Source organism: Chenopodium album, chromosome 2 (assembly GCF_948465745.1).
Source record: "Chenopodium album chromosome 2, dcCheAlbu1.1, whole genome shotgun sequence".
Classification (NCBI taxonomy): Eukaryota; Viridiplantae; Streptophyta; class Magnoliopsida; order Caryophyllales; family Amaranthaceae; genus Chenopodium; species Chenopodium album.
In genome coordinates this window covers 4,755,372-4,778,487 of record NC_137835.1, presented here as the reverse complement: position 1 = coordinate 4,778,487, position 23,116 = coordinate 4,755,372, and the positions used below count along the sequence as shown (strand labels likewise).

At 31.5% G+C, this 23,116-nt stretch overlaps 3 protein-coding genes across 4 annotated transcripts; 2 read left to right on the top strand and 1 right to left on the bottom strand.

Moving 5' to 3' along the window:
- Nucleotides 1–5,166: 5,166 nt before the first annotated feature.
- Nucleotides 5,167–13,087, top strand: LOC145593816 (sister chromatid cohesion 1 protein 2-like). Of its 2 annotated transcripts, XM_081650188.1 has the most exons (13): nt 5,167–5,512; nt 8,354–8,615; nt 8,720–8,757; nt 8,835–8,878; nt 9,771–9,931; nt 10,041–10,345; nt 10,521–10,632; nt 10,875–11,011; nt 11,092–11,417; nt 12,179–12,224; nt 12,395–12,419; nt 12,506–12,635; nt 12,800–13,087. In XM_081650188.1, exons 1-13 carry the CDS (start codon nt 5,266–5,268, stop codon nt 12,902–12,904), a joined length of 1,938 nt encoding a protein of 645 aa, XP_081506314.1. In that variant the 5' UTR covers nt 5,167–5,265; the 3' UTR covers nt 12,905–13,087. The 2 variants fall into 2 exon arrangements, 1 of the variants encoding a protein (XP_081506314.1); XR_014102805.1 differs by lacking the exon at nt 12,179–12,224.
- Nucleotides 13,088–13,207: 120 nt separating this feature from the next.
- LOC145593830 (glycine cleavage system H protein, mitochondrial-like) lies at nt 13,208–14,773 on the bottom strand. The gene is made up of 4 exons (XM_081650203.1): nt 14,553–14,773; nt 14,140–14,228; nt 13,798–13,968; nt 13,208–13,483 (listed from the first exon to the last, which is right to left on the bottom strand). The coding sequence occupies exons 1-4, from the start codon at nt 14,659–14,661 to the stop codon at nt 13,358–13,360; spliced, it is 495 nt and encodes a 164-aa protein (XP_081506329.1). The 5' UTR covers nt 14,662–14,773; the 3' UTR covers nt 13,208–13,357.
- Nucleotides 14,774–15,726: 953 nt separating this feature from the next.
- On the top strand, nt 15,727–21,349 carry LOC145580423 (uncharacterized). Its single transcript, XM_081637749.1, has 7 exons — nt 15,727–16,000; nt 16,112–16,244; nt 17,999–18,087; nt 18,219–18,297; nt 18,382–18,491; nt 20,524–20,588; nt 21,000–21,349. Exons 1-7 carry the CDS (start codon nt 15,887–15,889, stop codon nt 21,091–21,093), a joined length of 684 nt encoding a protein of 227 aa, XP_081493875.1. The 5' UTR covers nt 15,727–15,886; the 3' UTR covers nt 21,094–21,349.
- Nucleotides 21,350–23,116: the final 1,767 nt, after the last annotated feature.

Genomic DNA, 23,116 nt, shown 5'->3' with positions numbered 1-23,116 from the left:
AACTAAATATTCTTTAATTAATTAACTTAGTGCATATAATTAATTACAATCAATAAAAAATTCGTTGTACTTTAGTACTGCGGTCTTTGAATTCCAAAATGTGTTCTCACTGATCAACTAACCCTAGCAAGAGGCTAGTATTGTATTATTACACTTAGCCTAATTAAGCTTTCAATTAAAATGTAATATTAAATTGTTATATAACAAAATGAGAGATTAAGACGAAGTAGTTGAGCATTTTATATATATACAATCTTGTTTTTAGAATATAACTTATGATGTCTAATGAAAGAAAGGACAAAGAATAAGTCAATAACACATTTGAATATTCCTTGAAGATAGCCAATAATCTGGGGTTGACCAATTTTCTAATCATTCTGTCAAGTTATATCACTTTTTGTGAATGTATACATTAAGAAGACAAGAAGAGTAATTCTTTAATTTATTGAGTGTTGACTCAACCCCTAACTGTTTCTTAATTACTTGTACATACGTAGTGAAATTACACATAGTTGGACCCTAAGTTCGTTGCATGAAAACGGAAACAACATATGGAAACATTGTAAAAAAAAAAACACTAGGGCAGCTAACGCATGATAGTTTAATTTAGTTAGCTAGCTAGTCTGGGAAGTTCTACTTTAATTTAGTTTGTTGTTAGTAGCTCTAATGAGGCAAAATATGTGAACAAATATGTTAGGGGTATAAATGTCCACAAACACAATTTTTAAAAGTTCCCAAAAAAAAAAAATAGCATTAATGACCAATGAAAGCAATTATGTAAACAAATATGTTAGAAGCATAATCGTCTCAATCTATCGGCATATTTTTAAAAAAGGATAAATACATATATAAATATTTTTAGGGGTATAATAGTCTCAATACTATTTATAAAATTTTAATCCTACTTATTAAAAAGTAGGGATAAAAAATACAAAGAATTTAAAATTAATATAAAATTCACTCTAAGGCCCTGTTCTCTTCACCTTAAAAAAATAAGTTCAGTTCAGTAAAAATAAGTTCGGTTCAGTAAAATTAAATTCAGATCAGTAAAAATAATTTCAGTTCAATAAATTTAAGTTCAATTCAGTAAAATTCAATTTTCTTAAAGAAGAATTATAATAGAAAATCGGTAAAAATAATTTCAGTTCAGCAAAAATAATTTCAGTTCAATAAAATTCATTTAAATTCTGTAAAAATAATTTAAGTTCAGCAAATATAATTTTATTTCGGTAAAACTAATTTCAATTCAGCAAAAATAAGGTGAAGAGAACGGGGCCTAAATAGAATATATTATATATTGATTGTCTTGATTAATAAGAGAGAGAGACGTAGAGTGAGAACAAGGAATAAACATTTGAGCTATATTTACCAAAACCTTTAAATTTTCATGAGTTCATAATTGCACATAGTGATGGATGCACCAATTTTATTTATTTTTTTGGCTCATTTTTAGATATTTAAATGAGCAGTAAATAGCCCTCAGACACCTTAATTGCACCCAAATGTATATAAAAAAAAAAATCGATATTTAAGAGATTGAATATCGCATGTAAAGGATTGAATTTTTTTTTGTGAGCGAACATTATTGCAGCAACAACAACAACAACAAAAACATGTCTTTGATCAGTATGTTTTTGTTGAAGTTTTGGAAACGAAAAATAGTATCAAAAACGAAAATGTTGACCCCAAAGTGGTCCAAACCCAAACAAGTTAATTTACGTAGTGCATACATGTTGGACCCTAAATTTAGATGTCTAAAATTTTGATCATTTGGGTCATCAATTTAAAATGTGTGATGACAAAAATACTATTAGATGAATATACTTATATACCAACCGACACACCATCTACAAGAAATACCACGTATAATGCAAATTGAAAAAATTTGTGTCACACATTTTAAATTGACAATAATTGCTCAATCAAATATATTACTAATGATAATGGTTAGGGTTTTAATTGACTAGGATAAAAGAGAATAAGGGTGTCAGCTTATTACAATTCAAAGTTATAGAATTACATATATACTTAATACTTCCCTAATCCCTACTAGGTTTTTTAAAACTAAATTAAGGGTTGTTATATTTAATCAAAGTGATCTTGTTATCAACCAACTTGAATGATGTCTAATTGTCTAGTATACATATAAAAATATCCGTCAGCAAGCTAGCAAGGAAATCAATAATCTAGTGTAACTGTTGTGTTAATCTTCCATGAAATAACAAGGTATTTGCATTGTTCAGTTTATTATCAAACTTAATACTAATCTTCTTTTGACAAATATATATAATATTCTTCAAAATATGAAAACGATTGAATTGAATGGCTTAATATTTGCTACGTACATAAATTATACTTTTCGTATTTTCCTTTCAGTGTTTTTTCTCTAAAGTCAACTTAATTATCATGATTCTATCATTCATGAGTCATGACAAATTGATTAGCTAATTAAAAAATCAAGAAAAAAAAAAATTAGATTGGATGATGTAATACTTCAAATAATTTTGATACTCCTATTATTGACAGACTTGGTCAATTCATGATGAATTCTTCCCCAAAGTATACGATAACCGGACTAGCTAGCAACTCGATTGACTTCTTTATTTATTTTGACGTACTATTAGGTATACTTGAATAAAATATACTTCATTAAAATCATAATAATGATCAAAGATTAAGCAATGAACACATCACTTAATTAAGGGTTAGTTTGGCATCATTTTTGGTTTTCAGTTTTCTTTTTTTTTTTAAATCAAAAACAGCAAACAAGAAAAAGGTGTTTCCACTTTTCTGTTATCAGTTTTCGAAATTATTATAATTTTAATATGTTTAAATAATTTTCGATTCATTAGGGGACATATATCATATACTTTTAAAAAACAAAAAACCAAAAAACAGAAAACCACAGCAATGCCAAACGAACCCTAAGATAATTGATTTATTTTTAAGAGTAATAAGCTAGCAATGGTTAACCCATGCATGCTCAGCCCCAAATGGAACTAGCTTAGCTTAGTCAAATGATAAGCTACATGATTGTCTTCCTTTCTTACTTCGTATATGTGAGGTAATTTTTTTTGTAATGAAAAGGTAAACAAGAAGTTAGAATAATCTTCTCTCAAAATAATACCCTAACTTATCATAACATAAAAAATAAAAAATTAAAAAAAATACAATCTATAAACCTGTGAGTTAAATTGATTAAACCTTTTGAGAGGTGATTATCTTTTTTTGACAATCCACTCTACTAATTGTGATGTCTTCATATTTGTGCAGTTGTGCTGCTTGCCTTAAGATTTGTATATAAGGAACTAAGTATATATTCAAAAGTAATTCTGTCAAAATAAAAAAATAATTCAAAGGTAATGAGCAAAGTTAGTTTAAGTATATATTCAAAGGTAATGGGTATGTTAGTTTAAGTTCTTAGTCTTCACGAGGAGTGCTACATCTTTCTAGACTCTGTGACTTTGCTATTTGCCTATTTGTATTTTGTATGATTATAGTTGTCATTGGGCTGGGCCAGTTGTCTTTATATAGCATTTAAGCTTTAATGGGATAGGCTTACTTAATACGGAGTATAAATTTCAAAATAGTAACCCATTTTCTTGAGAACCTTTTATACACACCCGAGTGTATATAGATTATAGAGTAATAGAGGTAAGTACACTAAAGGTTTTTTTTTTTTTTTTTTTTTTTTTTTTTTTTTTTGCTCATTTTAGATTTTAAAATGAGTAAAAAAATTATCAAATAAATAAAATATATTTTGGTGTACGGTACACCTGGGTGTATATATATATATATATAAAAAATTAAAAAAAAAACTACATTTTCCTATCCAAACATGTATAATTTCCATTTTATTTTAATATATACTTGTGTGATTTATAGATATGGAGTATGGTATATACTTTGTACGGCCGTACCTATCCAGCAGTAGATTGTAAAGATTTAACTCCGTTCAAGAATTAAAAACATCCATTATTTATATAACAGCAGATTCATTTATAGAACATATTTTCTATCGTAATTTATCATTATGTACAATGATTGATACTTTTAATAACAATAAAAAAAGAACTACGCATTCAATAAAAGATGAAAATATTACTTTAAATAACATAAATGTTATGGAATTTGTACGTACTTTTCATAATCCATTAAATTTGCAAGTTTTGTAAACACGGGTTTACCATTATACAACTCCATGATTTTCAACCTAGATGAACTAGAAACTAATGGGAAAGTGTAAAAATAATTAAATTAAAATAACAAGCAAAATACTCTTCAATTATATTTTTCAAACAATACTAATAGCCTTAACATATATTATCATAATAATAAATAGAATAACGCATTTTCTAAACAAAATAATCAATATTTTTTTAAAAAATAATTAAAAAAGAGCTTAGGAGGGAAATTCCCTAAAAAATAACTCCAATTGTATAGAGTAATTAATAATTTTTTCAAAATATATTTTCATTTTCAGAAACACAATTAAAAAAAAAAAAAGAAAAAAACACAATTGTTATTATAATATACTATTAAATCAATTCAGGATTTAAAATTCAAATTACACATCTGAGTATTAAAATCACGAAGATTTCATATTAAATACCAATTAGTCAAATTATCAAGGGCATGTTCGGCAAAATATAGCTGTGAAGGTAGCTGTAGCTGTGGAGATAGTTGTGAGCTGTGGAGATAGCTGTTAGCTGTCAACAAGCTGTTAGCTGTGAAAAAAGATAATTTAGGTATGATTGTTCGGTAAAGTAGTGGTTGACTAGCTGTTACATTTAAGAATCAATATTTTATTTTTAAAACTATACATTAAATTTTCAAAAGCTACTTCAAAAGCTACCTCTAACTTCAAAAGCTAATAATCCTAGCTTTTAATAAAAGCTACCTCCACCACTAAAAGCTACTAGAACCATTACTTTGCCAAACACTCACATTTTTTGTTGAGTAGTGGTTTGACTTGGTCAAACCACTAAAAGCTACTCAAAAGCTAGCGCCGAACACGCCCGTATATGAAGATATTGGATAGACCATGAATCTTTGTTTTACCATTTTCATCAATATCCAAATTAATAGCATCCTTCGAAATTCAAAAAAGTTACTCTATAAGACCACAGTATAGTAACACGAGTAGGAGTAACACCAATAATTTATTCGTGGCAACATTTTAGAGCAAGACTTCCTTTGTACACCAATCGACCGTTTCTTTCTTCCCTCTTCCAAACTTGAAAAACCTCTTTTTTCTCTTTTCTGATGACTGCTATAAACCCAGTTTTACCATTTTTGGTAAGAAATCAGAACACCATTTTCATAGAAAAAAACCCAGAAGAAGAAGAAGAAGACGAAGAAGAAGGAGGAGGAGAGAGAAAGAGAACAATGTTCTACTCACAGTGTCTTCTATCAAGTAAAGGACCATTGGGTGCTATTTGGGTTGCTGGCTATTTCTTCAAACGCCTCAAAAAACGTCAAGTTACTGACACTGATATTATCTCTTCTGTTGGTTTGTGTTCTCTCTATTTTCATTTGTTATTATGATTTATTGGTTTTGTTTTGTGTTAAGTTTTTGGTTTTGTTGGAAATTGATTTGAAGTTTATGGTGTTTGTTTGATTGTAAAGTGTTCTGCATTTTTGTGATGTTGTTTTAGGGTTTGACTTTGAAAGTTTAGAGATTTAGTGAGCATTTTTTTGCCCAATTTTTTTATTTATTTTTATGTTAAATTGTTGGTCATTTTTTGTCAAATTGTTGAAATGGGGGGGAAAAATGTCATCTGGGTATGTTTAATTTTCTCTCATTGTTGCTCATTTGGGTGTCATTTTCCTGAAAATTGATTCATTGTGGTGATTATATCTGTTTGTGAGATTTTTGTTGGTGGTTCTTGTGAGGATTTTTAATTTGCTAAAATTTCATAATTTTAACAAATAAAGATCCCCTTTTTGTTATTTTTTGAGAAATTAATGCGTAATAGTGTTGAAATGGGAAATAATCTTGCTTTTGCTTCATTTGAGGGTTAAATTGGGCGAAAATTTCATGTGGGTTTTATGTCAGAAATGTTTTTACTCTACCAGTTAATGCTGTTTCAAAAAATGATTAGTGTACGATCCTGTTAAGTAGGTTGAAGTGTCTTTTTTTTTATTTATTATTATTTTTTTATTTTTTAGGTTCTGTGATACAGATTTTGAAACTGAATTTGAGAATGAAGCATTTTCTTCCTGTGGTATCTACCGTTAGCATTGTCTTTACTTCGTTGTGTCAGATCTCTATAATTTAACCTGCCTTCCTTTGAGGATTTCCATTGCTTTGGTGTTTGCTGATTTATGTTTAAGTGTATATGTTTGAATGAAAGACACTGTTGGGATGAAATGAAGAGTGAGGAACATAATCATGTTGGCTGATCTGCTCTCCGTGTTATGAGTTATGAATTCAATTACTTGTATTAGCTTTGCTGAGTTGTATTCGAAGTTGGCTCTAATATCTGCTTGCTACTGAATTTAATTACCTCGCCATTGGCATTAAGCTGTCATTTATTTATTCTTGTTCATCTAGGTTTCCCAGTGATTTGGTGAATGGATGGTTTTCTGGCCAAATTGCCTGTTAAGGTCATGATAGTGCTCCTAGTAGTTTTTAGGTACTACTGTTTTTACACTAAACATCCTTTTGCCACATCTTAAGGGTGAGGCCGATGAAATTGTTGTTATGCTATACCATTTTGATGAAGTGAGAGTCACTTTCTTCATTTTCATTTAAATGGGTGAATAGTTTTGTTGTTTTTGTTGTAACCATACCATGGCGATCATACAGCTATAGTAAAGGTATTCGGGACTAACAGGACAAATTTTTTTCTAGATTTTTATGGTAGATTATCTTGATTGAAGTGGACTTTATAGGCTATCTGCAGTTCAACTGATTTGTTTTTACCTAATCTGATTTGGATTCTTTTTATCTGATACTTCGTATAATTTTCGGATTTGCTTAAACTTTAATACTCACCTGTCCTAAACATTGAAAGGGGCTTACTTGTAATATACTGCGTAAGAAATGTGTTGCATAATTAGTTAATTAGATGAAGTGACTTGTTGAGGTTCAGTGATTGTTAGGCGAAGGTTCAAATTCCATTAACAACATACTTACCTTTTTTTTAATTCAAACGGCAATTAAGGTGCATAAAGGCGCAATACGCGGTTTTTGAAGAGTAATAAAATACTTTTTTTAACGCAATACACACTTTTCAAGGAGTAATAAATACACATTGATAAGATGAATCTAAGGGTTAATTGCACAGGCCTCCGTAATGATTGGGACAACCCTAAGAATCATCAAATGAGATGTCATTAGCTTCATGTTAATGTTAAATTGTAACTTTATATAGTAGTATGAAATTTTCATACTTCTTTCGTTCCAAATTAGATGACATTGTTTGATTTTGTACACTATTCACATAACTTGCTTTGACTTTGTTTTGTGATTTCATGTTGAGAAAAAGTATACTCATGTGGGGTCTTGTTAGATTCGTTTCAACATCTATTTTTTACATATCAAATTTTTATAATTTTTGCTTATAATGTAATCAAGGATATTTGCATTAGAAAGTATGGATTGGTAAACATGTCTAAATGAAATGTGTTATGTAATATGAAATGGAGGAAGTAAGTTTTTATTACATAATTAAAAATATTCAGCGATATGTTTTAAAATAAATAATTAAAAAAAATCTAGCAATAAGTAAATGCAAATGCAAAGATTTACTTGAATTTATTTAAGCTAATCATCTCTGTATTAAGCAAATAAATGCTTAAATTAGCTGAACTGAACATAGCCATATTTGTTGTATATAACACCATTCATTTTCTCAGAGTATATTAAGTGATTGGAACGCAGCACCATCTTGTTCAATTTATGGGCTGTCTGCTTGGTTACTTTTGAAGTTATTTGCATGCATGATGTTTCCTTCAGATTGATTTACAAGCAGCTATGCTTTTGGGTGTTTATTGTGAAATGCTCAGCTTCTATATAGCGTCAAATATATATCCCACATTGAGGTTCATGGAGACTGGAAAGGGGTGAAATTGGATTTTCTTACTAGGCACTTAACCTTTATTGCTTTGACCCAAGCTTAATTTGTGGAGTTTGAGTTGAATTCAATCAATCAATCCATTATAATTTTGGTTGATTTGCATCATTGTCACAAACCTCTTCTGTGTATGGTCGTGGTGATATTTTCTTTAGTCTACTTCAAGAAGTCCTCTCATTTTATTGTATGCACTTCTTGGTATGACACGTAGTGGATAAATTTTTTACCATCTTTGTTTTGCCTTATATTTCTTATTGTCTTATTTATGACAGATAAAATTCTTCGAGAAGGATTGCCATCTGTTACATACAGGATTTTGGCTTATCTTCTCCTTGGCGTCGTGAGAATCTATTCCAAGAAAGTCGAATATTTATTTAATGACTGTCACGAAACTGTTTCCTATATCAATAGATTCTCTGTTGGCAAAAAGGTAGTTTCCTTTAGAGATATTGTGCGATCTTCTCCTTCCATTACCCTGCCGGAGCGGTATGAACTTGATACTTTTCAACTGGAGGTTGCAGATTGTGCAAGCAAGTGAGTATAACATTCAGATTAAGATTTTTCATTTTAAAAAAAAGTTTATGCTCTCTTTTACTCATTCTTTCTACAAATTATGATTTGATTGATTAAATACACAGGTGCAATATTGCACGAAATGAAGATATTAGTATCAAAGGTACCATTGTTCTCCCAAAGATATTTGATTTTTTAGTTTTCCTTGGTATTTTAATTATATATTTTTTTTCTGTAAAGTTGGTGCAGGGAAAGATGTTTTTTCTCAATACTCTTTAGATAAGGTAATCTTTCTTTTTTGTACCTTAAGTAAGTATTCTGAAGTTACTAGATCCATTTACATCTATTTTTAGAGGAATTTTTCTTTTAGTGAAAAATTTTATCAGCTTCCATCAGATTTTCTGAGTATTCAATATGACTGAAGTTGTAGTCATATTAAGAGGCTGGGAATCTTTTGAAGGCTAAACAGCTAAATTATATTTGGATATTTTCAACCCTCCTTAAGTTGATGTATCGGTAACATTTGGATTGTTGAAAGATGAATCACATATAAAGATGTAATCAGCACTCATCTCATGTGTAAAAAGTATTAATTAACCACAAGTAGTCAGTCAAACTAAAATTGTGGTGTTTGCTGTGCTCTTTCTGATATTCGGTATTACTTAATTCATCCTACCTAAATTAGAGATCATCCAAATCATTTATAAATCACCCAATCAAAGTCTTAATCTCATAAGTGGGATCGCCTACATGAACCAAAAGTGAGTATTCCGTATAGTCATGTGCAAAAATCTTCCTCCTCCATCCCCTGCAATCAAATACCTCATCCTCATGCAAATCCATTTGCTTCATATCCTTCCTGACTTCTTCCAACCAAGTCATTTTCGGTCTCCCTCTACCTCGTTGAAGCTATCCATGAACCCACTCTTCGTCCCGGTGTACCCTAGGGTCTCCGTCTTACATGCCCGAACCAACACAGGCAATTTTCCCTGATTTGTCTGTAATGCCTGCAACTCCCACTTTCTTGCGAATAGCTGTCCTTTATTTGCTATGGATGACTGGAGCATCTTGTACTTAAAATTGCTCAATGTGGCTTATAACTTCTTGGTTTTGTAGCATATTTTGCTCTGTAAGGCTTTTTGAGGGTGACAATGTCATTGTTATGCAACTTTGCAGCTACAATTTGAAGAGGGTTCCACTCTCTGGGAAGATCTGAGTGATGCTCAGACATCACAAGGGGTCACTATGCAACAGGAAACTTGGTCGTTCACTCAAACACCTGATAAATTAGCCTTTGCACGAGAAACATCTGGCCATACTCATACTCCTCCTGATAAGTATGAAAACTGAAGTCTAATTTGCGGCATTGATGTTCTAAATTTAGATTTGTTGGGCTTTACTCTGTTAATTCTTGAGTGTAATACACATTCTTTGCTTTTGATTCAGAGTGTTTTCACCTCATCGGATGGAATTTAATGGTACAAGCTCTCCAAACCTCTTAAAGGACTTTAAAACAAGCAAGGAGAAGCTTCGAGAGTTAAGATTTACTGAAGAAGAGGGCATGGACTTTGAATTGGATGTTGAACTTCTCAATATGATAAATGAATATCAAGCACAAACTACTGATAATATGGATGTGGATGCCCTAAAGAAAGATCTAATAGAGAATCAAGATCACGTTATATTAAAAGAGAAGGAAGTGCCGTCTTCCACAGAGAAGACCCGTGATTCAGAAGTTGCATATGCTGGAGGTGCATTTAATATCACAATATCTATTTGATCATTACCTATGAACTGCATTCATTTTCTTATGCTTGAAGCTTCTGTTATCAGTTTTTTTTTTTTTTTTTTTTTTTTTTTTTTGTGGGGGGGTGGGGGTGGGGGGTTTGACTTATTTAAGATCACTAAGGTGTTTGGTTGATGCAGTTACTGCTACTCCTGAGTTTATGGTCGTGCCCACTCCTGCTAAGAAGGAGAAGATTGAACGACCTTGCAAAAGAAAATGCGTGTATGATGAAATTACAATGTTGGATAATGAGTAAGTTAACAGCTTCCACATAATTTTCATGGAAACAATATAAATTTTGGGTATTGCTTGGGATTTGGCTGGGACTTTAACCTGATGTATTAATTCCTGTCTTGATTATTCGATTATGGAACATTGTTCTTTAAAGGCTTATACCGATGATGGGCAACTAAAGATATATGCAAACATTAAGACATCTAGAGTTTGAAATTTTCATGTACTCAGACATTTGGCAATGATCTGATAATTGGCAGGATAATGAAGCGGGTCATTAAGGGCGCAAGTGGCTTGGTATGTAAGAAAAGGAAAGCTCCTCATACAGTCATCGATTTGTGGAGGCTTCATCGTATTTCAGCCCTTCCAAACAGTTTTTTGGAGCCTTTGATACCCTGTAAGTATATTTTAATATGCTCACATTTGTATTATAATTATCATTTGTGTTGTGATAGAGTAGTAATCCATAACTCACAGGCGATGCTTTAGAGCTGGAAGTCATCTGCCGTGAAGTAACAAAAGCAAGAACTGAACCATCTACAAGTCATGCAGTCGAACCCATTGAAATTACCCAACCTCCAGTAAAGCAGCAGGATGCTGCAACTTCAAGTGCCCCCACTGACAGTCGATCAACAATCGCTCCAGGAACTCCAATTCAGTGTCCAAATTCTGCCAGGGTATTTGGAAGCTTCAGGGGTGCAGATTCAGATGGGGAAGGTGCTCATTCGTATGAGAATAGAAGGTTGGAAATGTCTGTGTACGATGCAGCGGAAGACAGTTGTGGTCCTAGTCTGGTGGCTGAGGTAGACCTCTTACCACAAGTTATGTTAATTTTGTTGACTTTATTGGACTAGCAAGATGGTTTATTGATAAACTGAGTGGGGCAGAGTAGTTTACAAATCTAAAAGGCTAATTTATTCATTGGATGTGTCATTTCTTCAAGGAATTGCTAATGAGTAAGATGTCATTGGACGAGTAGTTTTCTAAAAAAAATATATTAATTGAAAACCTGGTATGAAGATTGAGGACTGCAAAGTGTCTTAGTTTGCTCAAAAGGGGTGAATGTTCATGTAAACTTTTTGAAGCTAATTTCTAAGCCTACTCCTTGATGCTAATTACATTGGCCATCTGTGCTGTTCCATAACATCTAATCTTTAACCCTGGGTAACTGAAAGTTGGAAACTTGTTAAACGATTTAGGAGTCAAACTGTCAAATAAACAGGAATAGTGCTAGGAATTGAAGTATGTTGTATAAGACATCTAGGTATGTCTAGAGAAGAGGCAAATGAACCTTAGTTGGCAGAGGAATTTTGATTTCACAAGAAGCTAAGATGACTTCTAGTATATTCATTGTTTCATGTATTTATTTTTTTATCTTGATTCATTCCTGGGCTGCCTCTAAAGGTCGTGGTTTGTCCGTAAGTACATCAATCATGGAACGCGTGAACCTGGCTAATCTCATTATGGCTGTTATTTCTTTGATTTTATATGCTCTCATTATCTCTGCTGCTCTGTACTAATGGCGATTTGCTGCGGACTCTTCTTTTGTGAATTATGTATGTAGATGAATGAAAATGAAGGAGATAGTCAAGAACTCCATAGGAACAAGAGTAAGCTCATTTCCTACTTTACATGCTAGTATTGGTTATATTACGTATAATTTAATTTTCACAGCAACAGCGATAACAATGCTGTAGTCCCAAAAGTTAAATATTTAATCTTCTTTTTCATGTCTTAGTTTCTGTTTACAATAACTAAAGCTTTTGTTTTGTGCTTGCAGATGGAGAATTGTCTGCTAGAACCAGGTAATAACAAATGGAGATTAATATTTGTATCAATTCCTTATTTTTATGAAAATTTCTTAACGTTTTTTGTTTTAAATTTATTTCAGAACTGTGGCGAGATACCTGCGTCGAGTAATCCAAAGAAAGAAGCAGGAAGGTGTACAAGGCATTACACTGCTACCCATTGTTGAACATAAAACCAAGAGGGAAAATGCATTGCTTTTTTTCGAAATACTGGTGAGTACTAAAAGGCAGTAGTTTTGGGGAAAAAATTGATGAGAGCCCATGTAAAATTTGTTACACAATTCAGCTTCTGTGCAATTTTCTTCCTCTGCGTATATATTACTGTGTATTAAGATTGCTAATTTCATGACCTTGTATGGTGATTTTTGATATTTCAGGCGTTGAAAACTGGTGGACTCATAAATGTAGTGCAAGAGAGAGCTTTCGGAGATGTGCTTTTGCAGGAAACTCCTAAACTTGAAGAAGCTCTGAAGAAGTGCTGATGACAATAGTGTGCCTAATAGAACTATAGAAGTGGTAAATATGCCAGTTTTGCAGGAACTATAGTAGATTAGTGAACTAGTTTCTTTGTTGCTGCCTGCAACAAACTCACCCATTTAGAGTATACTTTTCCTTTTTAAAAAAAAAATAAATTAATTATTAGGTTTTATTAGGTTCTGTAAATATTTAGAAATTTAAATTAGCCTTATTTTTATTTACTGATCATGCATATGCAGAATTGATTTATTCTGAAACGAAAAATGTTCTGATCAACTGGTTTTCTACTACCAGTTTGTTCTGGTATATTGCTTTGAAAAGCTTATGTTAAGTAATCTGTGAAATCACGGAGAGCAAAATTAGCACTCTAATTATACATAAAGATTTGCAAACTTAACATCAAACACAGCTCAAACAAACGCAAAACATGATTTTAATTTATTGTTCAGTGTGAAGTGTTAATGAGCGTCTTCTTCCTCGCAGAATTTTGTGTACTCCTTAGAATCCATGAGGCTTTCCAACTCTGCTGGGTTACTTGGCTTCACTTTGATCATCCATCCATCCTCATATGGACTAGAGTTAATCTGCAACATCAAACCATCTTATAAATAACTACACAATGGAGGAACATTCATGATAACTGCATGTGGTAAAAAATAGGTCTGCAGCTGATCTGATAACTCAGAACCAGATTCGAGCTGTACTAAACTTTATAACTGAGTTTTTTTCCTTAATATTGATTGATCTTTACAACATTCTAAACTATTAATGTACCCTAATATGACCATACACGAACTAACATAAAAACAACACAAATCGGAACAAACAACTCCTCTACCATTTCAACTTCAAGTTGAGTAATATAAACATGTTACACAACATGAAGGGAAAGACTTACCAGACCAGGAGTCTCTAAAACCTTGGAGTTAACTTCAACAATTTCACCAGAAATGGGAGAATTAACATCACTGGTTGCTTTCACACTCTCCACCGATGCAAACGCCTTTCCGGCAGTTACATCAGCTCCTCCTTCTGGTAGCTCTGCAAACACCACATCCCCAAGATGGTGCTGACCATATATATAGTATATATGGACACCCCCACCACAAAATTTTTAATTCTTGTATAAACCCAGAGTTGGTAATACTAATCATGCATTACATATATACATGCTAATTAAGCAAATCTATCTTTCCTTTAGCAAAGTAATCTATCTATCTATAAAATTAAAATAATGAACCTGAGCATGATCAGTAACGCCAATGGTGGCCACTGAACCTTCATGTTTCACCCATTCATGTGATGATGCATACTTCAATCCATCCAAAACTGCAAAACCATTTTATAGTACAATAATTACGACTAATATTCCACATTAAACACTTTAGTTGTTGATAGAGTATAAAACATAATCTTGAACCTCAACCATTAGCTTAAGCTTTTAGTTGAGATAGTCCTTTAACATTTCTCTCATGCCGATTATTAGTGGACCAACCCAACCAAAAGCTTAAGATGATAGTTGAGGCCCAGGAATATGTTTTATACTCTATCACCAATGATTTATAATAACAATAACAATAACGACAACCTCGGCGAGTTTGTACAAACATAAATCAAGAGTAAGAAAAGAATGACAACAATAAAATGTAATACCAGTGGAAAAGCATCTAGAAAGAGAAAATGCAGGAAAAGGAAGAGCTTTAGAAGCACAAGAGAGGCCAAGGGTGTTAGCAGTAGAAGAAGCCCACATTCTCAACGCCATTTTTGATTAGAAACAGGGCTAATTCTCTGTTTTTGTTTTGTTGGGTGTTATGTTTTTGAGAAGAAAAAAAGGTGGTGGAAAAGCTAAGGCTCTATTTCACCGTCTTTTATCATTTTTGAATGGTGGATAATGAAAGGAGGAATGCCTCATCCTCACTCACTCGTTCTTTGTCCCTCCTTTTTTTTTTTATATTTTCAAAAATTATAAAAATCTTTTTCAATGTCAGTTTATATTTGTGCTTTTTTTCCCACTATTCAAAAGTCAGAAAGGATATCAAGTACCACATTACCACTGAATATACAACGGCAAAACTTTGTTTTCTTCACCGAAATTTTTTTTTTTTTTTTTTTTTTAACTTATGAAAGAAGAAAGAGTTTGATCATAGCTCTACCCTCACGGTTATTTAGTTCAATATTTACATCTCAGATAATGAGGAGTAGATGGAGGGCTGCTAGTGAACGAAATTTTCATTACTTGGCCGGATATGTTTTTTTAGTGTATTATATAACATGATGACAATCTTATTCTTGTACAATGGTACAACTTTAATACTTTGTTTTTATAAATTGAGATATATGACAAAGATTATTTTCGTATTCATTATTGTTAGTTGAAAATAAATGTGGTAACCCTTAACAACTCGTATGACCTTATTATTAGGTTATATAATGTGCTTTAATTAAAAAAAAATTGTGCTTTGATTTATCAAATATGAATTTATTAGAACTTTTGTAGTCTAATAAATTGAAGTTAGGTGACTGCTATTTTTTTATCAAATTTTATCAGTTTAATTTTTCTTTTATTTTTTTATTAAAAAATATTAGTGAAAATAAAGTGAACATAATATAAACCTGTTGATAAAGTTATACAGAACTACAGACTACAGACTACAGAGTACTGTACTAAATCTTTAGTTGTAGAATAGAAGTTGTAGAATAGATATAAATCAATTAGGACAACCATTAATACCTTTGGACCTAAGGGACTCGAGTCCAATAGGCCCAAACCCAATAGCCCAAAAAGTCAAATACAAGAAGTATAAAAGTCAAATTTATTCTCAAAAAAAAAAAAAAAAGTTTTCCTAAGGTAAATCTTCATCAAATGCAGGCACAATTTTCTTTTTCTGGGTACTTAAGTTTGAGTTTTAATTTGATTGAGTTGAGCAAATAATTTCTTACAAAATTCAATCAATTTAAAACCCTTAAATTAACCAGAAATCAAGAACATGAGTGAAATTAAAATGAATGAAAGTAGCAGTGATCCTACTCTTGTTGAAATCCTTCTCAAAACAATCGGTCCTACTCGCCCTTCTCGCCTTAAACTTCCTCCTCATATTAAGGTAATCTTGATTATTCTTGTAATTTTTCGGTATGATTTTTATTTGCGTGAATTTTGTAGATGATTTGTGCATTTTCTTTTGAATTTTTATGTAATTGATCATAAACCCTAGGTTCGTGATTTGAGGAAACTAGTTGCTGAAAATAAGAATTTGCAAATTGAAAGTTTGAAGCTAATTTTTCGAGGGAATGCATTGCATGATTCCGATGATGGAGATGATGTTTTTATTCGGCTTGCTGATGGTGGTATGATCTTATTCTGCACATTTTAAGTTTTCTTTGAAAACTAGTTGAATTGGCACTGTATCTGTATGTAAAATTAACTGTTATTGTCCTAATTTGATGAAATTTAAGGAAAGAGGCATTAAATCCACTTAAAACTTCTCAACGAGGCCGGTTGTATATACAGTTTTGGTGATAATACATTGGAGTATGGTGAATTAGCATTTGCATATAGAACTGGTTAATTTAAAATCTAATGTGTGTTGCATATGTAATGGAAGTTTATACGGCATTTGTAGTGTTGCCTTAGCTAATTGGGATTTGGGGCTAATGAAGTACATATATGATGAGTAAATTTATATTCCTTAATGAGCCTAGAGCTATATGGGATTGGCCAAGCAGAGCAAGTACACTTTCTCGAGAAAGGAAGAATGATAGAAAGATACTTGATGCCCTGGACTTTAGTTGCCAAAATTAATTGTTTTCATGTCGTGGAGCTGTCACTTTAGGTTATACCTCTTATTGAATCTTAATTTAGAAGCAACTTAGGGGAAAAAAATGTGCTTGTTATGAACACTTAAACTTTCAAAAACCTCAGAAGTCAGAAGGGAAATTGAGGCAATGATTTTCTCACTTACAATTTTTCAGCTTTCTCGTCAAGGAGCTCTAGGAATAGTCATGTTTGACGGCTTAAGGTTTTCAATAAATTGTCTAGATTGGATGTAATGGGAGTTTTGCATAACATGAGTGGTTCTACAGTGAATTTTCTGAATTGTTCTCATAGTGAAGATGAGATTTGCAGCTGTTGTGGGTAATACCGTAATATGTTATGACATAGTAAGATTCATTAGAAAAACTGAAAACTTGGTATTGAGTTTGATATTTTCTTTTGGAAGTACGAGGCTTTCTATGAGATGTGACTCATGTGATTAGTCTTAGTGTGCGTAGTCTTTTTTTCAATTCTTATTCATTGACTTTTTTTCCCTCCTAGTGGATGAATAAAATGAGTAAAACATTTACTTGGAAGATTTATACTTCGTTGATTTTGTTTTTCTTTTACTTGGAAGCTGGCTCTGTGTATTCTTTTTCAGCTCTTTTTCAGATTGCACCAAAGGCAATTGCTTTGGTATACATGTCGCATTACTGCTAAGCTTATGAAGCTCAATTGATTTATATGAGCTTGCTTTCCCTCAAAATCAAGTTGGAGACAGTATATAGACCCAGCTTTTAGCTGAAGCTGTCAGATGATCTGTTTTATATGGGTTGTGGATTATGTACCTTCCATCTTTTATGGTTTTTTTTTTTTTACCCAATGCATATCTCCTAAGTCCATACTGTATGATTTGCAAAAGAGATCCTTATATTTACTCAATTACTCATTTGATTAATGGAAGTTGATCAGTACCAAATTGATTATTGTTATCTAGATTATACACAGTAACCAGATAAAGATGAATATAGTGCCCACGCACCACTGTATACTTTACCACCCTCTAGCCCACACCACTGTATACTTCTCCTGTTCTCCACCCTTTACCCTTCCCACATATACTATTAAATTACCAAGATATCTATCTTATGCTAACAATTGTCAAGATTTGTTACTTTTGACATTCTAGAAGGTGCTGCTTGTGAGTATTGTGACTGTGTGGCTATACAGGATAATGATTCTAGCATTTTAATCTTTAAGGTGTGGGCAAAGACTTTGTTGTCTCCTTGTCTTTTGACTGTTTATGTACTTTAAATATCAATCTTAAGTGTTGTGCATTATGTTTCAGATTGCTTGATTGTAGCAGTCAGACCGAAGGCACCACCAAAGCATATTAGAGCTGGATATGACGATGATGATGAGGATGAAGAAGATCTGGTTGGAATTTTTTTTTTTTTTTTTTTTTTTTTTTTTTAATTTTATTTTTTAACTTTACTCCTTCGGTTTTCGTAAGATGGCTTCTCACTTTCATCCCCTGCCTTCGTTTCTTTTTCCTTAATGGAATGTAGAAGTTCCAGCTCCCAGAGTCAACAAGTCGATGGAAACGGAGGCTCTTTCGTATTTTACATGATAAGTTGAAGCTTCCTGGTGAGTATCTATTATCTAAGTTGTTTCTGTATTATACCTTAAATTTGTGCTAATTCTTACCTCTATTTTTTTTTTTTTCTGTAGATATCATCTTGATTGCAATTTTCTCTCTCAGCATAAAGGCTTGGGCCTTAATCATCCTATGGTTTATCATGGCTCCAGTTGCACACCGATGGGATCTGGGACCTTTATATGTAAGTTAATTATATCACCATTATATGATTGTATATAAACCCCCCTGATGTTTGTGTAATCTTGTATATATTGTCGCATTCCATGGGGTACATGTGCAATGTGACATTGGTCGCAGTTTTCCTGTTGCTTGGTTGCAATCGGTCAGGGGTGCAGTCAGAATGAGTTCAGTTAGTATACTTTTCTTTTAACTGTTTAGTTTCAACAGAATCTGTCCTGTTGTCACTTTCGTTAGGCTTTCACTATCTGCTAGATTGAGATCAAGGAATGTCTTCTGTTGTTTCCAACCTCACTAATGTTTGCTACTATTTAGATTATGGATAATATAAGGACAATATGCCTTGGTTAGCAAAAGGATAAATTCATCTATTGACTCATGGGGTTTCCATTTTCTTAATGTTCACATGTTTGGAGGCATGCAACAGAAGGAATATTTCTTTACCTTTGTAGGAATATTTCTTTACCTTTGTACCTTTTCAGATATTATACAACTGATTTTGGCTCATGCCAGCCATTACTTGGATGCATCTAATTGAGGTTCCAAGGTTTTATTTATTAGTCTATCATGTTTAATGTGAATGATATTTTAGAGCCTGAAGCATATAACACTATTGCAAAGAAAATACATAGATCAATTAGATTCTGATTTAGATGGTGAAAACAGAGTCCCAGATAAGCCGCTTGAATTATGATTGCAAGATCAAAGTAATAGAACTCCTAGGAATTTTACTTTTATTATTATTATTATTATTATTATTATTATTATTATTATTATTATTATTATTATTATTATTATTATTATTATTATTATTATTATTATTATTATTATTATTATTATTATTATTATTATTATTATTATTATTATTATTATTATTATTATTATTATTATTATTATTATTATTATTATTATTATTATTATTATTATTATTATTATTATTATTATTATTATTATTATTATTATTATTATTATTATTATTATTATTATTATTATTATTATTATTATTATTATTATTATTATTATTATTATTATTATTATTATTATTATTATTATTATTATTATTATTATTATTATTATTATTATTATTATTATTATTATTATTATTATTATTATTATTATTATTATTATTATTATTATTATTATTATTATTATTATTATTATTATTATTATTATTATTATTATTATTATTATTATTATTATTATTATTATTATTATTATTATTATTATTATTATTATTATTATTATTATTATTATTATTATTATTATTATTATTATTATTATTATTATTATTATTATTATTATTATTTTATTTTTTTGGGCCGCGGGGAGGGGGGGGGGGGGTGGGGGGTGGGGGATCTTTTATTTCGTGCAGAAATTTAATTTACTTAGTCAGATTGGCCTGATCCTGCAGGTGAATCTGAGACTAACAACAACAAAGCCTTAGTCCCAAAATAATTTAGGGTTGGCTAACATGAATCATCATAAGAAATCGTACGGTATAAAGAAAAGGGCATAACAAATTAATCATTTGAAAATGATGAGTAAAGTGAGCAAACGAAAGCATTCAAGAAAAATTAAGGGAGTTTTAAAGAGAACCAAGAATAAAATGAACAATAATATGACAGTGAACAAGAGTAGTTTAGAATCTTTACATTGAGGGAAGACTTGGGCTATTAAGGTTGGGAAGGTTATTCATATATGAGATTCATGCACAGCTATAAGGTTCAGTTGACGTGTTGGTTTAGAATTTGATTGACCTATTAGCCATCAAGGGAGATAGGAAAAGGGTTCTAAAGTGCTGCTACTATGTGTGGTTATTGTTAGGATGAGATGTAACATTTGTAAATATTGTTGAGAATTGTTGTTGCTACATGTGTTCATTGTTACTTTTTTTTTCTTTCCTTTTTCTTGTTACCTTTTGCTATCTGTGCAAGAAAATCTTGTCTACAGTTGATATTGAACCAATTTGAATCCCTTCTTTATTCATCTCAATGCGTGATACTGACTCTAACAAATAAATTTTTTCATTTGTCCAGATACTCGGAACAGGATTTTTTATAATCTTTTGGAATCTTGGACATCGTCAGTCAGGTGAACTCAGGTAGGAACTGACTGAGGCATTGCTGTCATATATCTTAAGTTGTCTGCCAATATTACTAGTCTTACCAAATTCAAGCCATGCTCTTTTTTTTTTTTTTTTCCATGATACAGTATGCACCTTAATTTAGTTGATTTGTTAAGGATTGGTGTATAAAAGAATGATTTAGATTGTATCCCATACATCATATGTCTGTTTGTGAGTCCGTCATCGGATGTGCCCTTCTATATTTTCGCCGCCTCTGTCCATAAATGAACTTGAACCCTTCGTAGCTCTAATTTGTGGGAATTCATAGGCAGTGGTGTTCTTTCAGGCTTGTAGAATCTCTCCCTCCTTTGGTAGGGCAAATAATTTACTAATTGGTTGTTTTTGTACTTTATTGGCATCCTAATGTCTCTCTATGCTTACATACAGTGCATATTCAATCTTCAACGAGGACTTTAGGGAACTTCCGGGAACTCTTAATGCTGACCGCTTGGACAGAGACCTACGAACAGGTCAGCTATAAAAGTGATGGTACAAATGCGCTCTTGTGTATGATTCTACCAGATACCTTAAGGAACTATGTAAGTACAATTTTTTCATAGAATAGGTTCTTCTCATCTGTAAGCACTAATTTCCCAGAGTCCCCTCCAAAACAAACCGCAGCAGCAACTGAATGCTTGAAGACATTTCATGTAAATGCTGAAACTATGATCCCATGTGTGTTCAATGTTGTTCATACAGTTTTGATGATATAAAAGCTACTGTAAATTTTCTCACTACAGTTGTTCTAGTTTTCCTAATTGTCACTATTACTATTGTTATATGGTTATAATAATAATGCGCCTAGAATTTGCTGAGTATTACATGTGTATTCAAGCTGGCAAATCAGGAATTAGGGGTCACTTGTAAGTTTAAGAAAAAAATACATTTACCCTTGATTATATAATTATCTACTATTTAAGTATTTAACCATACCAACAGTATATTGTGTGAAATTGTTAGCAAAACAATATCATTATCAAATAATACAGGAAAGTGTTAACGTTTGGTTTACTTGATATAGAAATTAGCATGTCATAAATACGGAATATCCCGTATTATTTAGGGACAAAGGGAGTATTTGGTTTTAGGAATTTAAGGAAGTAACTGTAACTTAGAATAGTCAAAGTGCAGTCCTAAATCAATTTAAATAAAGAAAAAAAGGTCATGACTCGTGAGGAAATTTATGTTGGAATATACTGTAAGATAGAGATTTACATTAAAAACACAAACCGTCAGAATTCAGTAGTACTATAGTAGTTGACCCAAAATTGTAAATATAGACATAATAATGAATTTTCTTAAGATAGGATCATTACACCAAAAAAAATTAAGATAGGTCCAAATATAATGATACAAGTCATTCGACACGTGCAGAGAACAGTCAACTATTCCTGTAATGAAAAAACAATTTATATTACTCTGCTGTTCAGATTCGACATTATTACTACATTTTCATTTTTATTTGGAAGGACGTATCAAATTATAGCAGTATAGTGTTGTTAATCAGATTCCTTTTCTTTTCCTACCGCCGCTACATATTATTATCAACGATTAGACATTTTTTCTCTCTATTTTATGTCAAATCGTTGCAAATAATATGTAACAGAGGTAGTAGTTATTTTATAAAGTTAGAAATTTCTTGTACTAAACCTTAAAAGCTACTCGTACCAACGAGGGGTAGAGGCCTTAGAGAGTTAGAGCCTTAGAGGTAAAGAAATCGTTCTAGCTTAATAAGATCAAATAATGTCTTATTAGGTCAAATCATGATCATAGTGGATAAAATTGACATTGATACCTTTTCACATTGATGTTTGATACAGCCTTGCAATAGAGTGTATTTCAATCTATTTTAGTTTTGAAATTAAACAAAATTTGATTCAGTTGTTTGCAAGTATAGAATTGACCTAAGTCGCTATATTGCTCAAATGCTCATCAAAAAATCAATTTCCCCACAAAATTTTTAAAAAGTACCCCTAAACTCTCATAGTGAAATAAATAAAACTCGATATACAAGTGGGTAGGTTGAAATTCTTAAATCCCTAATATGAGATTGAAGGGCCAATTGACCAGATTGGTAAATAAAAAAGACTCTTAGTGACAAATTGGTAAAAAAACTTACTCCGGCGACAATTTGGTAAAAAAAAGCTAACTATATGCGACAATTTGGTAAAAAAAAAAAAAACTCCGGCGACATTTAGCCCAAAAAATCTTATTTTTGTCGACAAACTCTTTAAAAATCTTAATTAATTATTTTTTGTGTTTTTAAATTTATTTTTCCCATTTAAGATTTTGAATTACTATGTCATCCCCTTTTTATTTTGCTAAATTCCAATACCAATTTTTTTTTAACCCCTTTTTAAAAGAATTTCGTTAATAAGGGGTATGAAACTTAAGTGAAATTGATACTTCAACATTTTTTTTTCTTGAAATTGTTATTTCCATTAATAGGGTTGATTAAAAAAAACATGAAAAACGAACTAAATTAAGCATTTGTGAGTACTTTG

Coding starts and splice junctions, on each gene's coding strand:
- LOC145593816 (XM_081650188.1), top strand. CDS start 5,266: ATGACTGCTATAAACCCAGTTTTACCATTTTTGGTAAGAAATCAGAAC. Junction 8,879..9,770: donor CTCAATACTCTTTAGATAAG/GTAATCTTTCTT, acceptor GCAACTTTGCAG/CTACAATTTGAAGAGGGTTC. Junction 11,418..12,178: donor GTCCTAGTCTGGTGGCTGAG/GTAGACCTCTTA, acceptor TTATGTATGTAG/ATGAATGAAAATGAAGGAGA.
- LOC145593830 (XM_081650203.1), bottom strand. CDS start 14,661: ATGGCGTTGAGAATGTGGGCTTCTTCTACTGCTAACACCCTTGGCCTC. Junction 14,229..14,552: donor TTCTAGATGCTTTTCCACTG/GTATTACATTTT, acceptor ATGGTTTTGCAG/TTTTGGATGGATTGAAGTAT. Junction 13,484..13,797: donor TTTTAGAGACTCCTGGTCTG/GTAAGTCTTTCC, acceptor TTGATGTTGCAG/ATTAACTCTAGTCCATATGA.
- LOC145580423 (XM_081637749.1), top strand. CDS start 15,887: ATGAGTGAAATTAAAATGAATGAAAGTAGCAGTGATCCTACTCTTGTT. Junction 16,245..17,998: donor TATTCGGCTTGCTGATGGTG/GTATGATCTTAT, acceptor ATTATGTTTCAG/ATTGCTTGATTGTAGCAGTC. Junction 18,088..18,218: donor ATGAGGATGAAGAAGATCTG/GTTGGAATTTTT, acceptor AATGGAATGTAG/AAGTTCCAGCTCCCAGAGTC.